Source organism: Carya illinoinensis, chromosome 7 (genome assembly GCF_018687715.1).
Source record: "Carya illinoinensis cultivar Pawnee chromosome 7, C.illinoinensisPawnee_v1, whole genome shotgun sequence".
In the NCBI taxonomy this organism is placed as follows: Eukaryota; Viridiplantae; Streptophyta; class Magnoliopsida; order Fagales; family Juglandaceae; genus Carya; species Carya illinoinensis.
Window position 1 is genome coordinate 1,724,527 of NC_056758.1, and position 18,073 is coordinate 1,742,599.

Sequence of the window (18,073 nt, forward strand, 5' to 3'; positions counted from 1 at the left end):
ACTTTTTAAATTTGTTTATAAACAAACGTAATATATTTGAAAATGTTTTAAACATATGGTTACCAAATTAATAGTATAACTTATTACTTAAGTTATAAGTTATAAGTCCTAAAGTTATAAGTTATATTTCCCACCACAATTCCAAACATGCACTAAGCCTTTCAACTCCATCCTTTACAAGATTAAAAGCAAAGTGTGCAATTGAAAAATGAAATTCCTGTCCCAGGTAGGAAAAGAGACTCTCCTAAAGTCAGTGATCCAAGCAATCCTCATTCTCTAGCACCAAGAGTTATGAAGGCTAAGTATTTTTCCAAAGTCTGAGTTCTTAACTGCAAAAGCTGGCTATAATGGATCCTTCCTATGGAAAAACTTCTTGGTAGCTCAATAAGTCTTGAGTGAGGGCCTGATTTGGAAAATAGGTAATGGGGAGTTAGTCAAAATATGGAAGCACAAATGTATACCAAAGGCTTCTTCATTCAGCATTCAATCTCCTGTGAGTATGCTAGACAAAGATGCTTTAGTTAAGGACCTTATAGATACCAATACTCAACAATGAAACCACTCCTTACTGAAAGAGCTATTTGCTGATTCTGAATATGAGATGATCAACAGGATGCCCCTTAGTCTAATCAATAGTCCAGACAAGCTCAAATGGAGATGTACCTCTGATGGCAAACTCTCTATAAAGAGTGCCTATCATCTAGAAGTTGACCTCATTAACAGCACAATGGGCCAATCCTCGAGTATTAATCCTAGTGCAGACCTATGGTCTAAACTATGAAAATTGAAGGTTCTAAATGCAATCAAAGTCTTCCTATGGAAAGCTAGCCACGAGGCCCTTCCTTCTAAATTAAACATATTCAAGAGAAGAGTAGTAGACTCTCCCAACTGCCCATCTGCTATGGGGATCCTGAAACAGTGGCTCATTTTCTATGGAACTGCAGGGCAGCCCAGGATGTACAGGGCTCTTGCTCAAGAAAATTGCAAAAGAGCTCTATGGGGGTTTTCTCATTCTTGGACCTTCTCATGTAGTTGTTTTCCACTTTGCTTTGGGAGGACCTAAAACTGTTTGCTGTGATAGCTCACCATCTATGGAAAGGAAGGAATTGTTTTGCCTTTGAAGAGGTGTTCACCTCTCGAAATGCTTTGATCTCGCAAGCTCATCTACTTATTTCTGATTTCCAAGCTGCTAACCAGGTTGCAAGGTCCATGCCAAGGGAGGACAACATTTCAGTTTAGCAGTGGACAGCTCCTCCTCAGGGTCATTACAAGGTCAATTGAAATGTTGCCATTAACAAGATTAATTGTAAGGTTGGCATTGGGGTTGTGATCAAGGACTAGGATGTAAGGTTTTTGCTACTCTTAGATCTTCCCTTGACCTCTTTCTAGACCCTCAGCTAGGGGAAACCTTTGCTCTACTAAAAGCTTCATTGCCATATAATGAATTGGAATTGTCTAAAGTGCTTCTGGAAGGGGTTTCTAAGTGGTGGTCAATGCTGTCAAGAACTCTTAAGAGAATTGGTCCTCTACAGGGTTGATGATTAGGGATATTAAACTCATTCTAAGGAAAGTACCTCAATGGTCTATTATTTATGTACCTAAAAGTTTAAAAAATGTGGCTTATGTCCTAGCTTGAGATGCTTTACTCCTTATTGAAGAGGTTATTTAACTGGAGAACTCTCCTTTTATATTCTTACTTTAGTTCATTGATTTTAATGAGATCAGTCATTATTGTTTCAAAAAAAAAAAAGGAATAGATTCCGAAACCTCAGTGAAAATAATGGCAAGCCAGCCTACGATGTAGAATATGTCCAAAACCTATAGTGTCTGCGACAAAATAAAAATAAAAATTTTATGAGAAGATTTTTATATATATAGAATTATTTATGAAATCTGCCATCCTCCCACTTATTACGGCTCCAATCATTGCTCCAGCTGTCATTATTGAACCAGAAACCGAGTACTGCATGCGCCACACATCCATGCGATATATGAGCACTCGAGGGGAATTAATTAATTAAAGAAAGTCATCAGCTGTATAACAACAGTAACTACTACTCTCGTCATGCCTTTATTAATTGGAAACAAATACATTAAGTATTCGCGATGGCTAAGTCTAAAATTTTATTAAAATTAAAATTTTTTGTTAAAGTTAAAATTAATTTTTACTTAAAATTATTATTTACTAATTATTTTTTCTCAGCTTAATTATCCAATAAATACATTGGTGAATATTTTAATCAATAAAATAATGTTTAGCAGACAAATAATGGCTGAAAATACTGTAGCCCAAAGCTCAAGCTAGCATTGGCTACTCCAATGTAGACCAATATTGACACTCTTGGCTATAATTTGATGAGTCACTGGCATTGGCCAATTCTCTAATCATAAAAAACACACCGTCCACATAGAGTAATATTAGATATAGTTTTAAAAATTGTTAAATCTAGTACACTCTTTTTGAACAAAATATATTTATCATGAAAAAATTATTTTTTTATTGTAGATCAAAGTCTCAAAATTTTCTTTTTTTAAAAAAGAAAATGAATGACCAAGTTTATACATTCTAGGACTGTATATATATAATAAGAAAAATTTTATCTATCATTCTCATACACCACACATCATATTTTTTTTCTTCTCTTATCAAATGTGTGGTTTATGGATAATTGGTAGAAGAATTTAATTAGTTTAAGAATAATAAAACTAAAAAAAAAAAATGTGGTGTGTGAGAATAATAAGTAATAAAGTTATATATATATATATATATATATATATATATATATATATATATATATATATATATTGTGTGTGTAAATGAGTTCTGATTAATGATATGTAAGTTGCACGATTGGCGTAAACAGTATTGTACGTACAACTTGAAATTTAAATAAAAAAAATTAATATCTTTTATAAAGGAAGAAACACTAATATTAATTGGTTATAAAACTAATTCTAAAATAGTTATATAAATATCATAATTAAAGATTTTAGGCAATAGAATTAATTTTTCATCCAACATTAATATTATTATGATATTTACGTACCTCTGTCATAGTGAGACCCAAATCAGCTATGATTCCAGACTCAGCCAGTGATGTATATGACGCCTGCAAATTAATTAATTAGGCAAACCATAAAACCTCGACCTGCTCAAATATCACTAGTACTCAAACATGACAATAATTTGAATTACTAGGGTATGGTCACTAATTATATATCAACCACCATTCCTTAACCCTAGAGCTTGCAATCTTAAAAAACTTTGTTTTAATTGTTTTTTAGTCCAACTTCATATAGAGCAATGTCACGAGCATGACTACAGCCCAGGTTAGGCTGGCCGCAACAATTTGTATCGGTCCACACCCCAAGTCAATAGGCAGATCAGCATAAAACGTTCCACATCCGGCTGGTGTGTATTACTAACCCCATCCGGTTCTCTCCTGATAAATTTAAGCATTCTTTGACTCCCTTTTTAAAATCTTTGTTATCCTTTCATTGCAGTAATTTTTTGCTCTTGGTACTTTATTTTCCTAAATACAAACTTATAACTCTCACGTGCTCTTCAAAAATTTTTAAATATAAATAGAAATATCTCTCCTTCTAGTTTTAATTAATTAATGGGACCCCAATATTGTATATAATTAATAACGAGCCTATTAGAACCCGCATAATGCTCAACAGTTATTTACGTGCGATTGTTACGGTTATATAGATCTATATTTAGATGGAAAATACTATTTAAACTGATAAATTTTATCGATAAAAGTGACCGATTGAATTTTTTATTTTTTATTTAATAATTAAGAAAATAATTATTAGTAAATTGATTTTTTTAATTTTTTAAAAGTATTTAAATATATATAAAAAATGATTGAAATAAAAGCCAGTCAAAAGCCACTTGTGATCCCAATCCTTCACTTTCATCTCTAAGGATATATGGCTTTGGGAATAATTGACAAGTTATGCTACAATAATATCTATCCACATCACTGCCAAACCACCACTTCTCCCCAAATTGTTAACTACAAAATTGTGTTCAAATCTTAATTTATAGTGGTTGGCTTTTTATTTTATTTTATTTTATTTTTTGTCTTTCGCATTTAGTTTCAATAAGAATAACAATACTGGGAGACTTTTCTTTCACCAATAGGTAAAGATCACAAACTGTTTGATGGTTTCCAAACTCTCAACAGTTCCAACACAAGATATTCATTTAGTATGGTAGGGCTGCATTGTAGCATCTGCTAATCCTTTCTTACTGAACCTTCCACTAGTTTTTTGTTGTTTTGTTTTCCTAAAGTGTCCCGGGTAATCCTCTATGTCACATATAGGTCTTGTTTTAGCACATGTTAAAGGAAGCTTATCACCCACCTTCTCCTTCAAGTCCCTAGCTCTTCTGTTCTCTTTTGACAAGGACTTGGTGCAACCTCTTGGTAAGAAAGACTTTTGAACCGAATACGTGGCAATACCCCTAATGAGCTTGTTGGCGTGGCCTCCATCTTGTCTACTGGCATTTTGGCCTTAGATGTCTTTTCCACCCTCCCCACATTTAAGGAATGGAGATAACCCTCCCTTTCCTTTGAGGCTATAAAGTTAAAAGCAGGCCCTACAATGGAAAGGCACAGAAGTGAAAGGTCAACTTGCACGCTTTCTGACTCAATCGTTTCATGATCTATTTGAGGATCTTGACAGCTTGGTAAGATCCAAAGAACCAGAGGCTTGCCTGCCTTCTTTTGTGTCTGTACTTGCTACTCGCTCCTTTTCTTTTTGGGCAATGTCCTCCTGCACTACCCTATTTACACCCTTTGACACTTCCCCCCTGTTTGGAGCTAGATCGGCTCATTTGAATGAGGAGGTTTTGAATGGGGGACTCACCCTCAACCAAGGGCCATACTACTCATGCAGGCCATCCTCAATGAGCCTCCGATTTCCCCTCTTTTGGCACCTCTGGTTCAGGTGTTAGATAAGGCCAAACTGGAAGCAAAAATTAGGAAGTCTCTCATACTTGAGAGGAATCCATAGTCTTTTCTCCCCAACATCAAAAATCTCCCTTGGGGCAATGATTTGGACAAATCTAACAAAACTTTCACATGTAAAAACTTGTCCCAACTTATTCCACAACCTTTTGTATCAAACAACAACACCTCTCCTATTGTAGCCCCAAGTAGTTCCCCCACCTTCTTGGTCATTCCTACAAAAGGAATATCATGAAACTAAACGCAAAAAGGCTTAGTAGTAAACTAGATATCTCGAGGAGCTACTAAACCATCACACTCTTGGAGGCAGATCAAGAACTTATCAAAAGACTAGGGTCTACCCTGTAAGATAGAGTTCTTGTCTTCCTTCAAATGAAACTCGACAAAGAACCTATTCCACCCAACCTCTCTGAGTGTCCCTCTACATGCCATATTTTTAGCATGGTCGCACGAAAAGTTTCTTTGTTAATCTCTTTGTCTGAGACCACTAATGCAACTAGGCATCTCTTGACTCTCTCGGTAGATAGGAACAGGTGTTCCTTGCCAACAAACACTTCTTGCCTTTCTTCCCCAGTGAGTGTTAAGCCCTCACATAATTTAGCAATCTCATCCTTCATTCCCCTTCCCTCTATAGACATGGTGTCCGAGAGACAATACTCTAAGTCCAATAGGAACTAGAGAGAAAACTTCACCCTTAAAAGGAGAGGACTCGCAAGGGGTAGTTGCATTCCTAATTCTCTTTAAACTTTTTTTCCTTTATTGATGTCATAGGCATCTACTACTCGATTTGGTCATAAGACATTAGAAGTAAACATTATTGGATCAGAAACAAGTGAAAACGAAATCATAACGTGCATGCTCGCACGTGATGTCTAAATTTTAAGAAAACTTTTATCTATAAGTCAATGGATAAGAGTAAACAATTTCTGTATTATAATTAATTTGATTTGAAATAAAAATTTTAAAATTTAAATCTTATCATATATATATATAAGTAATGTGGATAGTATATTCTTTACATTGATTTGAAAATAAAATAACTCAAATTTTAGATACATGTTTAATTACAATATACATTATTACTGATCATTTAATATCTAACTATATATTAAGATAAATAAAAAAATTGTCGTGACATAATTTTAACAGTCATATTTTAACAATTCATGGGCACAACATCTTTAAAACTTTTATATTTTTGAGAAATTCATTGTGTAAAATTGTGACTTTTTGTAGTACGTACTATAAGATGCACGTCGACCTCTTTTATATATATATATATATATATATATATATATATATATTAAAGTAAGGAAAAATTCATCTTTTCGACAGTCAGAAGCCTCATCTTTTCGGATGAGGCTTCATCTGTAGTTTGAATAAAACCATACAACTTCTTTTAGAGCTTCTCCCTCGACTCTAGGTACTACGCCCAGAGCCTCTCCTCTCCCTCACCTTCCTTCTCTTCTTCTTCATCCCTAACCTCTCCAGATATTCTTCTGTAATCTTGTTTAAACTTGTTTATTTTAATAAACTTGTTTATATTCAGTACTTGCTTATATTTTCATTATTTATTTTCTGCAATCATATTTATATTTCAGTACTGCATTTCATGCATTGGCAGTCTGAGACGCCCAAAATATCTGCTCACGTTTAATTCTTGCTATTTATTTATTTGTTTATTATTTATTTGTTTATATTTTCATTATTTCTTTTCTGCAATCAATTATTGCTCACGTTTAATTCTTGTTATTTATCACCGTGCTAATCTTTTGTTCCTCATTCTCTTCATCTTATTCCGCTGTTCTTGGCATCCATCATCGGCACTGCCAGCTTATCGCAGTGAGGATTTTTCAGTCTTAATTTTTTGAAAACCATCTTTTCTTGGTATCAGAGCCTTTAATATACTCAATATCAAAGTCAAAAACACTTAAAATAGCTTGCCATCTGGCGAAAATATGTTTAGATGCAATGTTTTGAACATCCTGTTCTAATACATATTTAGCACTCATGCAGTCAATGCGTAGCAGAAATTTTTTGTTTAATAAATCACTTTGAAATTTTGATATGCATAATACTATAGCAAGTATTTCTTTTTTAATAGTGCTATAATTATGCTGTGCAGGGTTCCAGACTCCAGAATGGAAACGAACAATCTGTTCAGAAGAATCTGGTGAAACTTTTTGTCTCAGAATGCCACCATAACCAATGTCTGAGGCATCTGTTTCTACTATTTTGAATGAATCAGGAGTAGGAATACCAAGGCATGGAAGAGTCTTGACATATGCCTTGATTTGTTTAATGAGATTGGTATGAACATTTGTCCAAACAGGAGGATTAGTATGCAAACGATCAAACAATGGTTTACATTGTTTTCTCATGTTTTGATAGAATTCAGCGACATAATTGAGAGAACCAAGGAATCTTTGTAACTGATTTTTATCAATGATGATATCAGGAAATTTGTCAGCAAATTCTATAGCCCGATTGATGGGTCTAATTTTGCTTTCTGAAATATCATAACCAAGGAAACGAATCTTGGTTTGAAACAAATTAATTTTCTTTGCAGAAACAACAAGACCATTTAATCTGATGATATCAAGAAACGATTGCAAATGTTTCCAGTGTTCATCAATGGATTTGGAGAATATGAGAACATCATCAATGTAAACAATGGTAAAATGGGTGAAGGCATTGAAAATGTCATTCATGATATTTTAGAATTCACTAGGGGCATTTTTTAGACCAAAGGGCATCACGTTCCACTCGTAGTGACCAAGGGGAGTAGTGAAGGCGGTTTTGTATCTATCTGACTCACAGATATGAATTTGCCAAAATCCTGACTTAAGGTCAAATTTGGAGAAAACTACTGCATCACTCAATCTCTGAATTAAGTCATTTTTATTGGGGATGGGATACCTGATCCACTCTAAGACTTTGTTCAGAGGCTTGTAATTAATGACCAAACGAGGAGTACCTCTCTCTATTTCTGCATTTTTCTGGACATAGAAAGCAGCACATGACCAAGGAGATTTACTAGGTCTAATAATGTTTTTAGCAAGCAAATCTTTGATTTCTTGTTTACAGAATTCTAAAGTTTCACTATTCATCTGAATAGGGCGAGCTTTAGTGGGAATGTTTTTCTCAGAGAAATCCTTAACATAAGGAAGGGAAACAACATGTTTTTTCCTATGCCAAAAAGCATTGGGAAGATCAGAACAAACTTCAGAGATTAATCTCTGATTAAAATCAGCAATTTTTGATTGAAGCAGAGGATTAGACAAATGTTCAGAGATCTTTTTATATTTGATTTCCTGTTGAAGGGAATTCAAATGTTGGTTTTTTGCTAAAAGCAAGGATTTTAAGCTCTTATCAGTGTCGATTTCGACTTTTGAAGCAAAGGTAAATTTCACTTTCTGTCCAAAAGGATCAGTAGTGATTCCATCTTTGTCAGAAATAAAAGGATATAAAATAGAGATAAAAGGAATTCCTAATATGACTTTATCAGACATATTTCGGACAAGAACAGAAGGGATTTTAAAGCAAACATTATCTTGGCAAACATGAGCATTGCTTAGCTCATAATTGATCTTCATTCTAGAGCCGTTTGCCGCTGATAGCTTTTCAGTAGATTTTTCATAATATCTACTGGGAACTAATCCTTCTTGGATACAATTCATATCCGATCCGGAATCAATCATAGCAATAACAGAGAATTTGAAATCATGAGCAATGACAATGTTAACTCGTGAAAACCATTTAGGTGGAATGGAATGGCGAATTAAAGCAATCTGATTTTCTGAAGATTTCTCTTCATTTTTCTCAGAACTAGAAGGTTGCTCATCGTCAGAAGGGATGTTATGATCAAACTGTTTATCAATTTTAATACATAAAAGCTCTTGCTGTAAAGCAGAGTTTGAATCTTTGAGTTTATTGACCTCAGTCTTGAGTTCAATAATCTCTTTTTTGACTAGATTTACTTCATTTTGTAAATCTTGGGTGGAAACTTCTTTAGGTTTTTTCTTTTGAAACCTTTCTAAAGTTTCTTGAAAATTGATCCTTTGTTTAGAAGGCTCTGACTCAGGATGAGTCAGTGTCTTTTTGAGCTTAAGAAGGTATTCTTGTTTAAGCTCTGGATCCTGAATTTGTGAAATCATAGTTAATAAAAGATTTTCTTATTCTTCACCTTTGGATAAAACATTAATTGTTTTTCCTGTAGGTTTGCAACAAGAGTCAGTGCAGTTACAACCAAGCTTGATAATGGGAGAATCAGAAGATCCAGTTTCTGAGTGATGTTCTGAATCACTAGAATTGAATTCACTCATGTCAGAGGAAGAAGCTTTCATTTCCATGAGTTGGAATAACTCTTCTTGATCAATGACACTAATATTCAACGCATTAAGCTTATTTTTGAACTTGTTAGGTTTCTGGGTACATTTATCAGCAAAATGTCCCTTCTTCCCACAATTAAAACATTTTCCTTTTGAAGCATTTTGGAAATTCTTCTTTTTAGGAAAGGATTTCTTGTTAGGAGATTTTTTGTAAAAATCATCACGGGGTTTTCTCTTGTAACCACCACGAGGTTTGGAAAACTGTTTAAACTGTTTGGGCTTTCGTCTAGAAGGAGCAATAGGAGGAAGACCATATTGTTCACAAAATGTTCCCATTTCGTATTTGGCTTTCTTACTATTTTTCAATTGTTGACGAAGCATACGTTGATCATTACACATACTAATACCAAGTTTCTTAATTACACTGAAAATATCACCATAAGTGAGATTATCGTAATTAAGAAATCCTGAAATATCAGTAAGTTCATCCTTGACTTTGAGAGCAAAAAGATGGGGTAAACCATCGATGAATTTTTCCTTCCAGTAAGGCTTCTGACTGTCGTTTCGAAGCATTACTCTGGAGGTAAAAACATCTTGATACCATCTGTAGTCAGACATCTGACGGCATCGCAGATTATTTAAATAATCAGAAACACGATTTGTAATATTCGAAGGAGTACCAATAAAATGCTTAATAATAGTATAGATTAAAGTATTAACACCATCAAAAGGAGTAGAGTTAATAGCAAGATCAAAAACAGGAAGTCCATTGTCATCTTTTTTGACGGCATGTTGGATTGCTTCTCTGGTCTCCGGAAAAAGGTGTTTATCCCACCAGTTACGGATCATTCCAGTAAAGTGGTTAAGATAACAACAATATCAGGTTCTCTAATATTATTATTAATGTAAGCATTTGCAACTAAAGACATTTTACTCATGGTATTTAGTATTTCCTGTTCAGACATTCCATCAATATTCCATTCGTAAGTTTTATCAGCTGAATAAGAGGATTGGGATTGGAAGATCTTTTCTTCGAATTGTAAATCAGGGGGGGTAGGTTTTGAATACCAATTTCTTGTAAAGCTCATTGGATTGGGTTTAGATTCAAGACCAGCAAGTTGGAAATTCTTTTCGAGTAAATCAATGTTTCGTACAGTTGAAGAATCACTTTCGGATGAGGCTTCATCTGTAGTTTGAATAAAACCATCTTCTTCCTCTTTGTTGGTCAAAGCATTTGAGGATTTTTCTGGTTTACTAGAGGAGGATTTTTCAGTCTTAATTTTTTGAAGCATTTGATTAATTTGATCAAGGGTTCAGGCTTGTTTGGTTTTGAGATCAAAGATTGGCCTTTTTTCTGGTAAAATAAGCAAAGAATTTTCAATAGACTGAGAAACAGGTTTTGAAGATTGGATAGAAATTGGATTTTCTATCTTTTCTTCGATTCTATCCAGTTGTTGTCCTATGGTTTGGAGATAAGTATTAGAAAAATTATTCTGTTGGATAATTTTCTTAGTTTCAGACAAAACTGTGTTAGTTTCACGATCATTGGACTCAGCATTAGGTGCTTTAAAAGGTGAAGCAGTTAAATCAACACCTAAATGGGAAATAATAATTGCCTCTGAAGGAGGGTGACTGGACTTAACAGTAGTCCTTCCTTCTTCCTTGACGAAATCAGTTTGTAAAACATTCAAACTATTTTTAGAAACATAGTAATTTTCAAGGAAATCAAAGAAGAGAATATGTTTTTGTTTGGTATTCATCTCTTCTTTCCATTTGCGTTTAACACGTGATTTTTCAAGATCAGAAAAAGTCGCATGATAAGTTTTTCTCTTATCACGGTTTTCTTTTGAATTGTAATCTTTGAACAAAGAAATTAGATCTATTTCAAAATAATTTCTATTAATGACATTAAGCTGACTAGGTAAAGGAGCAATGGAAGCAGCCATATCTGAAGCTGTAGGAGACAATGTTGAAGCATCTTCATCATCCTTATTAGCTTCTTCCTTTATGGACTTGCCTTTAGATGTTTCAACATCTTTGGCTGAATAAAAGGCAGAGGTAATTTGAGAGGACGTAGAGAGCCCTTTCATTTTTAAATCAGAATTATTTAAAACAGGTTGAGCAGCTTTTGCAGAATCCGTAAGAAAGATATTGAGATTTTGATCTCTTCTTTCACAGTCTTCTGCTGCAGGATTAAAAGAAGATCTAGATCCAGCAAAAGAGTTTCGTCTGAAACTTGTCGCCGGAGTATGTTCAAAGCTAATTTTGACAGTACCATCTAAATATTGTTGAATATAATCAATATCAAGTTTGGCAGTTAAGATGGGAGCAGGTGGAACTTCTTGGTTTAGGATCCATTCATTAGGAAGAGAAATATCTTTCCAATGAATCATTGTTGGAACCTTTACGTTAGCATCAGGGGTAGAACTTTGGATTAACAAAGTTTTTCCTCCTGTAGATTTTAGAACAGTTTTGGGATTTAAAGTTGATTTTAAAACCCTGTAATAAATTCGGTAAATAACAGCAATGGGTTTGCTTCCTTTGACCATATCATAACCAGAGGTAGCAATGTTTAAAGTTAAAGCTTTTAGAATATTTGGATCATTCAAAGCAAGTGGTAAGTCAGGAAAGCAATCAAAGTAAACAGGACCATTGAACAAAGAAGATTGAATCATACCAAGAATGCTAGTTTCAAACTGATTATGTCTAGCATCTCTTAAGCATAAAAGAATAGAAGCATTAATTCCTAATCTTGTTAAAGGTTTAATAGCGATCTGGACAGATCCAATATGAAGAAACTTATAACCTTTTGACAAGAATTCCTGTATGGATTTCTTAGTGAAAAGATGATATTTTTCTTGAACATTGGAGACTTCACAAGTTTGTTCAACAGTTTTAACTTTGAATTCTGAATTAAAACTAAGATTAGACTTAAACCAACTTGTTTGGTAAATAGAACTGGGTTGAATACGTGGAATCGTCCATTGATTCCAGTTAACAGAAGAATCAGTTTCTTCAACTGAGAAATCTTCCTCATTCATGATATCGGGAGGTTCAATCCTGGAACTGGAACTAATAGTTGAATTAGATCTATGCATTTTACTTATTTTGTTCTTAAACAAAACAGTGCCTCACACCTCAGAAGTCTCAGGTACTCTCAAAACTAATCTCACCCTGGCATCCAGATGCCCTACGCTCACCTAGCAACGGGTCTTACAGGACAGTAGGTCTCTTGACAGGTCTGGGAATAACTAGACAGAGTAGGAGCTCGGTCTTTGGTTTGTAGAACAACAAAATAGGTGAAATGGTAAGAAGTAATTACGAACTATCAATTACCAGGAGCCGAAAAGATGGCTCTGATACCAAGAAAAGATGGTATCAAGATGTTTTTACCTCCAAAGTAATGCTTCGAAACGACAGTCAGAAGCCTTACTGGAAGGAAAAATTCATCTTTTATATATATATATATATATATATATATATATATATTAAAGAGGTTGGCATTCATTAATGAAAATGTAATTATCCAAAAAAATAATGTTTCTTTCCAATTTTATTATCTGTAAAATTATATATAATACAAAACTAGTACCTACTGCCAAAAACAGCATAGATGAACAGAAATGTTAAAACCTAAAATTAAAGTTCGGTTAGAATAGTGAGATTAGATAAGATAGTTTTAAATAAAAATTAAAAGTTGAATAAAATATTATTAGAATATTATTTTTTAATATTATTATTGTTTTAAAATTTGAAAAAATTGAATTGTTTATTATATTTTGTGTAAAAATTTGAAAAACTTAAATTATTTATTATATTTTATATTGTAATGATGAGATCATGAGATGAAATATTTTACTGTTCAAATTGGGCGTAACATGCATTTTGATGTTTGTTGCTTTGAATCTTACGTACATTCTCGTTTTCAATTACTTGTACTTCCTTCCAATTCATAATGTACTGCAGTTGATCAAATGCTTTGTGAATTGAAGGGCGCTTGGTTGCTCGACCTTGGAAGACTGTCGCTGGGAATTGGGTTTGGGCTGGCTAGTTTTGTGGTACGTAAATGTTGTTGCAAGTTTTTGGTTTTTCTTAATACTTAAATATATAAATGATTGTTATATTGATTAATTAATGACATCCCACACTCATGTCAATTACAGGGACCTGTATATCTTGCAGAAATAACTCCAAAGAATGTAAGAGGACTACTAATGTCAATCAGTCAGGTATTTAATTTATACAATTATATACATATATGAAAAATAATTTGTGAAAATATAAAGGTTTATAAATCCCATACACCATTACATGAAAATTGCTCAGTTATTACTACTTATTTTTTACAAAATAAGTCTGTTTTAACAGAAAATAGTTATTTATACAAAAAATAACTGGTAATAATTGAGTATTTTTCTTATATATAGTACGTGTAAGTCTAAGGCATGAAAGGCATTGGAAAAATATGAGTTCTACTTTTCGCATTTTTTTTAAAAAAAACCTTTACACCAAATTATTTGCATGATCTAGATTCGTATCTAATATTACTTTCAATCCTACTACGTACAAACGCCGCTAAGTAAGCGGCATGTAAACGGTGCGAACGTGGCAAAGCTTTTATCAAAGGATAAAAAAAAAAAAGTAGACTTTTGAGAGCTTGACCTTTCAGACCCATTTCTTCGTCTTTCATTTTTCAGACCCATTTCTTCATCTTCCCCACAGCATGCTCCATCTTCATCTTCTTCACCCAACCATGCTCGATTTCCTTCCTTCACTGTCCTCAAATCCTTTTCTTCCCTCCATTCTCTCTTCTTCCTCAATTGTCCCATCTCTCCCATTCATTTTCCTTCAAAACTCAAACATCCCATTTCACAGCTCACAAAAAAAAAAAAAAAGTATGTGTCTTACTCTGTAAAATTAGAATATTGATCTGCTGCACAAAATTGCTGCATCAAAAACAATCCCACGAAATCACATACCCATGAACCATTTCCCAATCCCACGAAAACAGAGCTAAAAAAAAATATTGATCTGTGAAATGGCTAGCGTTTGTGACCAAGGGAAGGAGAGAGAGAGGAGGAAGGGAGACCTCAAGGGAACAGAGCTCTTAAATGAAAGATGAAAATGGGGAGAATAGAAACTGAGGATGGAGGGAGACTTCAAAGGACTATCATCTTGAAAACGGTGAGTTACAGATATTTTGCCACATCAGCAACTGTTTACATAGCGCTTACCTCAAGCGATGTATAAAGAGTTTTTCTATTACTTTTTATTTATTGCAATAATAATATTTTGATGTCTCTTTCTTTTGTGGGATATATTAATGAATGTTCAATGATTGAGTGATGTGCAGTCAATGACTGGTTATGGTGCTTCTTTCACGTTTTTAGTCGGTTCTTTCGTCACCTGGCTTCTTTGGCCATAATCGGTAGATTTCTTAATTTGCCTTTCGTACTTACAGTTGATGGCAATATATACTTGATCCATAAAAAATAGCTTGGAATCCATAAAAAATAGCTTGGAACAATATGTACTTAATTTCATGTTGATCTTGATCAGGTTGTATTCCGAGTCTGTTACTGCTCCTTGCTCTATTTTTCATTCCAGAGTCTCCAAGATGGTTGGTGAGTTTAATTAATTATTGGGATTATTTTTTACAATATTTTTAATTTAATTGATCAGTAAATTAGATGATTTAGAGTTCTTGAGGTTTTAAATATTTATGAAAACAAAACAAGGCAACTGCAACATCAAAAAAAAAACAAAAACAAAAATCAAAAAACAAAAAAAATTACAATGTAATCAATTAATATGAAATGCAGGCCCTTGGGTGAACCATCGAGCTAAATTAGGTATTCCTGAAACATGAGTCTTTTTTTTTTTTTTTTGTTAATACCAAATGGTGTCTTAATTCTCATCAATAATGGTATCTCTTCAACAACTAGCTAGAGGTGTCTCCAATCCAAGCGCGTCTCATTTTTTTAAAATAGTTTTTCATGTGAAACTCCAATACTTATAACAGTCAAATGGTACAAGCTGCTCTCATATTTAAGCTTAGAGAAATGCTTTAGCCAACTAAAAATCTCAAGTAAACTCACAAACTAATATAGATAGATAAAAAAAGAGAATTTGAGGATGCAACAAATATATAAAACATATTATTCATTTATTAAAAAATGTTCCTAAAGCTTTGTTGACTCTTGATTCTTCACTTGTACATGATACTGAAACTCGATCTTTTATATTCATGGTATTATCGCATTGATCAGTTGATGCATGCCAGGTTATTACTGTTTTATAGGATTTTATCGAAAACCAGCGTCTTCAACAGAACTCCGACGACAATGTCCTCAACTTGTTTCGGCGAAAATATCTTCATATAGTCATTGTGAGCAGCATTTATTAGTCAATTCTCTCTCTCTCTCTCTCTCTCTCTCTCTCTCTCTCTCTCTCTCTCTCTCTCTCTCTCTCTCTCTCTCTCTCTCTATACATATATATATGTTTCTCCTTTAATCTGTACTACCATTATTTGTTTAGTCAATGGATATGACTCCAAATATTTTACAGATTGGAGTTGGGCTGATGGTAGTGCAAGCATCAGGAGGCCTATATGGATTTCTGTTTTATATGAGTGAAATTTTTTATTCAGCTGGTAAAAAACATTGACATTACCAGCTCTTAGAATATTAAGAAAAAGAGCAAAACTCATTCTCCCATATCAAAGTTGTTTTTTTGTTTGTTTGTGACAGGTATCTCTAGTACATTGGGGTTTATCCTGGTTGCTGTTCTTCAGGTAGATCTTATAGGATCCTTTTAGTTTTAGTTTAAATAGTTGGATTGATCCGTTTGGTGAGTTTCACAAAAAATGGAGATGACATTAATTTTCTCTGCAGATTCTTTCATTTGTTTTGATTGCAGCACTGATAGATAAATTTGGCAGACGAATGCTATTGATGGTTAGATTAGACATATAAATCTCTTTCAGTTTTCAACGTAGTTGGCCAAAGAATTTTGACTAATCTGCAAATATGTTAATGCAGGCTTCTGCAACTGGGCAATGCTTAGCCTATTTCCTCACCGGATTATCCTACTTCTTGCAGGTATATAAATTTGAAGTTATATGTCGTGATACTTCATATGATAAGTGAGGATAGGTGGTGTATGAGATCTTATATTGTTTAAGAATAAAAAGTCTTTGCTCTTTATAAAGTTTTAATGGGGTTCCAATTATATCGTTGATTAGTTCTTTTAAAATATATGTCATACGGTTGGAGCCTTCTATTAGAGCGTTACATATATGTTGATTGAAGATAGAAAACTATTGTATGTTTTGAACATATATATATATATATATATGACCATAATCAGGATCTTGACTCGTGGAAAGAAGCAAGTCGCATTTTGGCCCTAATAGGGGTTTTGGTATGCAAATTTATTTGACAAACAACATTTCAATCTATCATTTTTTCAATATCTCTTCTTTCATTCAATCAGTACCAGAGAATTCGGCAAGAAAGTGAAAGTACCACTCTGTTTTCACCAGGTATACATGGTATCTTACGCATTTGGCATGGTTGAAATACCATGGATTGTGGTGTCAGAGGTTGGATTATGTTATAACATAATATATATATATATATCTATATATATATATATACATACATATATATATATATATATTATGTTCTGTTAATGTTCTATCTCTTTTTGTTCTTGTTAATGGTTTGTTCTATTCTTCATATACTTCCAATAAATGTAAAGGGTTCAGCTGGAACCCTTTGCAATATGGTGAATTGGCTTTGTTCTTGGGTGGTTTCATACACTTTTAACTATTCATTCTCCTGGAGCCCAGCAGGTGAATGCTTGACTCTTGATCACTTCTGTCTTAATTCCAGTGTGTCATGCACAGTTCTTATGGGGAATATTGCTTTTTTTTAGGAACATTTTTCATATATGCAGGCATATGTGGTTTTGGGGTTGTTTTCATCGCAAAACTAGTGCCGGAGACTAAAGGGCGAACATTGGAAGAAATACATGCATCGCTAACTCGTATTATGCAATGAGAAACATTCATCAAGGGCCATGAAAATTGATAAAAAGTTATTCAAAGATTTTATAACGTAATCATGAACTTCTGCTTATGAATTCAACATGCATATAGCGCTTTCAGCTGCTATGGAATTTTATTTTCATTTGATGCTCGATCGAGTAATGGCAAGCAAGATTTTTATATTTAAATTAAGTCGTACTTATTTATTCAAACTTTGCCATAGTTATCATGCAAACCTCTAAGGTGGTTGGTATTACATTACTCTCAAGGGGTGCACAAAAATCATATACGGTCTGCAAGGACTTACTTGGGAGAGAAAGAAGACTCGTGCAACATTATCGGTACTAATACCACAAAGGTGCACTAAAAAACCTTTTGTGCTAGTCTATAATGTGATAAGGTCTTCGGTCAAGACCGTAGACACCAAGTTGTTGCGTCCCTTCTTATGCCTTGATAACTGACGTGATCTGCCACTTGCTTGGCTGTGATGGCTATGAATGGTGTTGGCTGAACCTGTATGAGTGTTCAAATGATGATGGTGGGTTCAATTCTAGTGGATGTACATGCATGTGCAGCGGCTGAGTGGGCTAAAGCGGTTGAGTGAGATAAGGCAGTTAAGTGGCTGAACTGACCGAATCAAGCACACGTGTCCCCTAATGGTGAAGCACACGTGGCTATGGGAGGTTTTGTGGATTGGCCGAGTAGATGGTTAA

The 18,073-nt window shown here is 33.9% G+C and overlaps 2 protein-coding genes across 2 annotated transcripts; both read left to right on the forward strand.

Moving 5' to 3' along the window:
- Positions 1 to 12,614: 12,614 nt before the first annotated feature.
- LOC122315432 (sugar transporter ERD6-like 15) lies at positions 12,615 to 16,127 on the forward strand. The gene is made up of 8 exons (XM_043131310.1): positions 12,615 to 12,710; positions 13,303 to 13,368; positions 13,474 to 13,539; positions 14,664 to 14,703; positions 14,870 to 14,934; positions 15,612 to 15,698; positions 15,878 to 15,962; positions 16,060 to 16,127. Exons 1-8 carry the CDS (start codon positions 12,615 to 12,617, stop codon positions 16,125 to 16,127), a joined length of 573 nt encoding a protein of 190 aa, XP_042987244.1.
- Positions 16,128 to 16,753: 626 nt separating this feature from the next.
- LOC122316052 (sugar transporter ERD6-like 8) lies at positions 16,754 to 17,477 on the forward strand. Its single transcript, XM_043132540.1, has 3 exons — positions 16,754 to 16,913; positions 17,051 to 17,165; positions 17,249 to 17,477. The coding sequence occupies exons 1-3, from the start codon at positions 16,860 to 16,862 to the stop codon at positions 17,371 to 17,373; spliced, it is 294 nt and encodes a 97-aa protein (XP_042988474.1). The 5' UTR covers positions 16,754 to 16,859; the 3' UTR covers positions 17,374 to 17,477.
- The last annotated feature ends 596 nt before the right edge of the window (positions 17,478 to 18,073 follow it).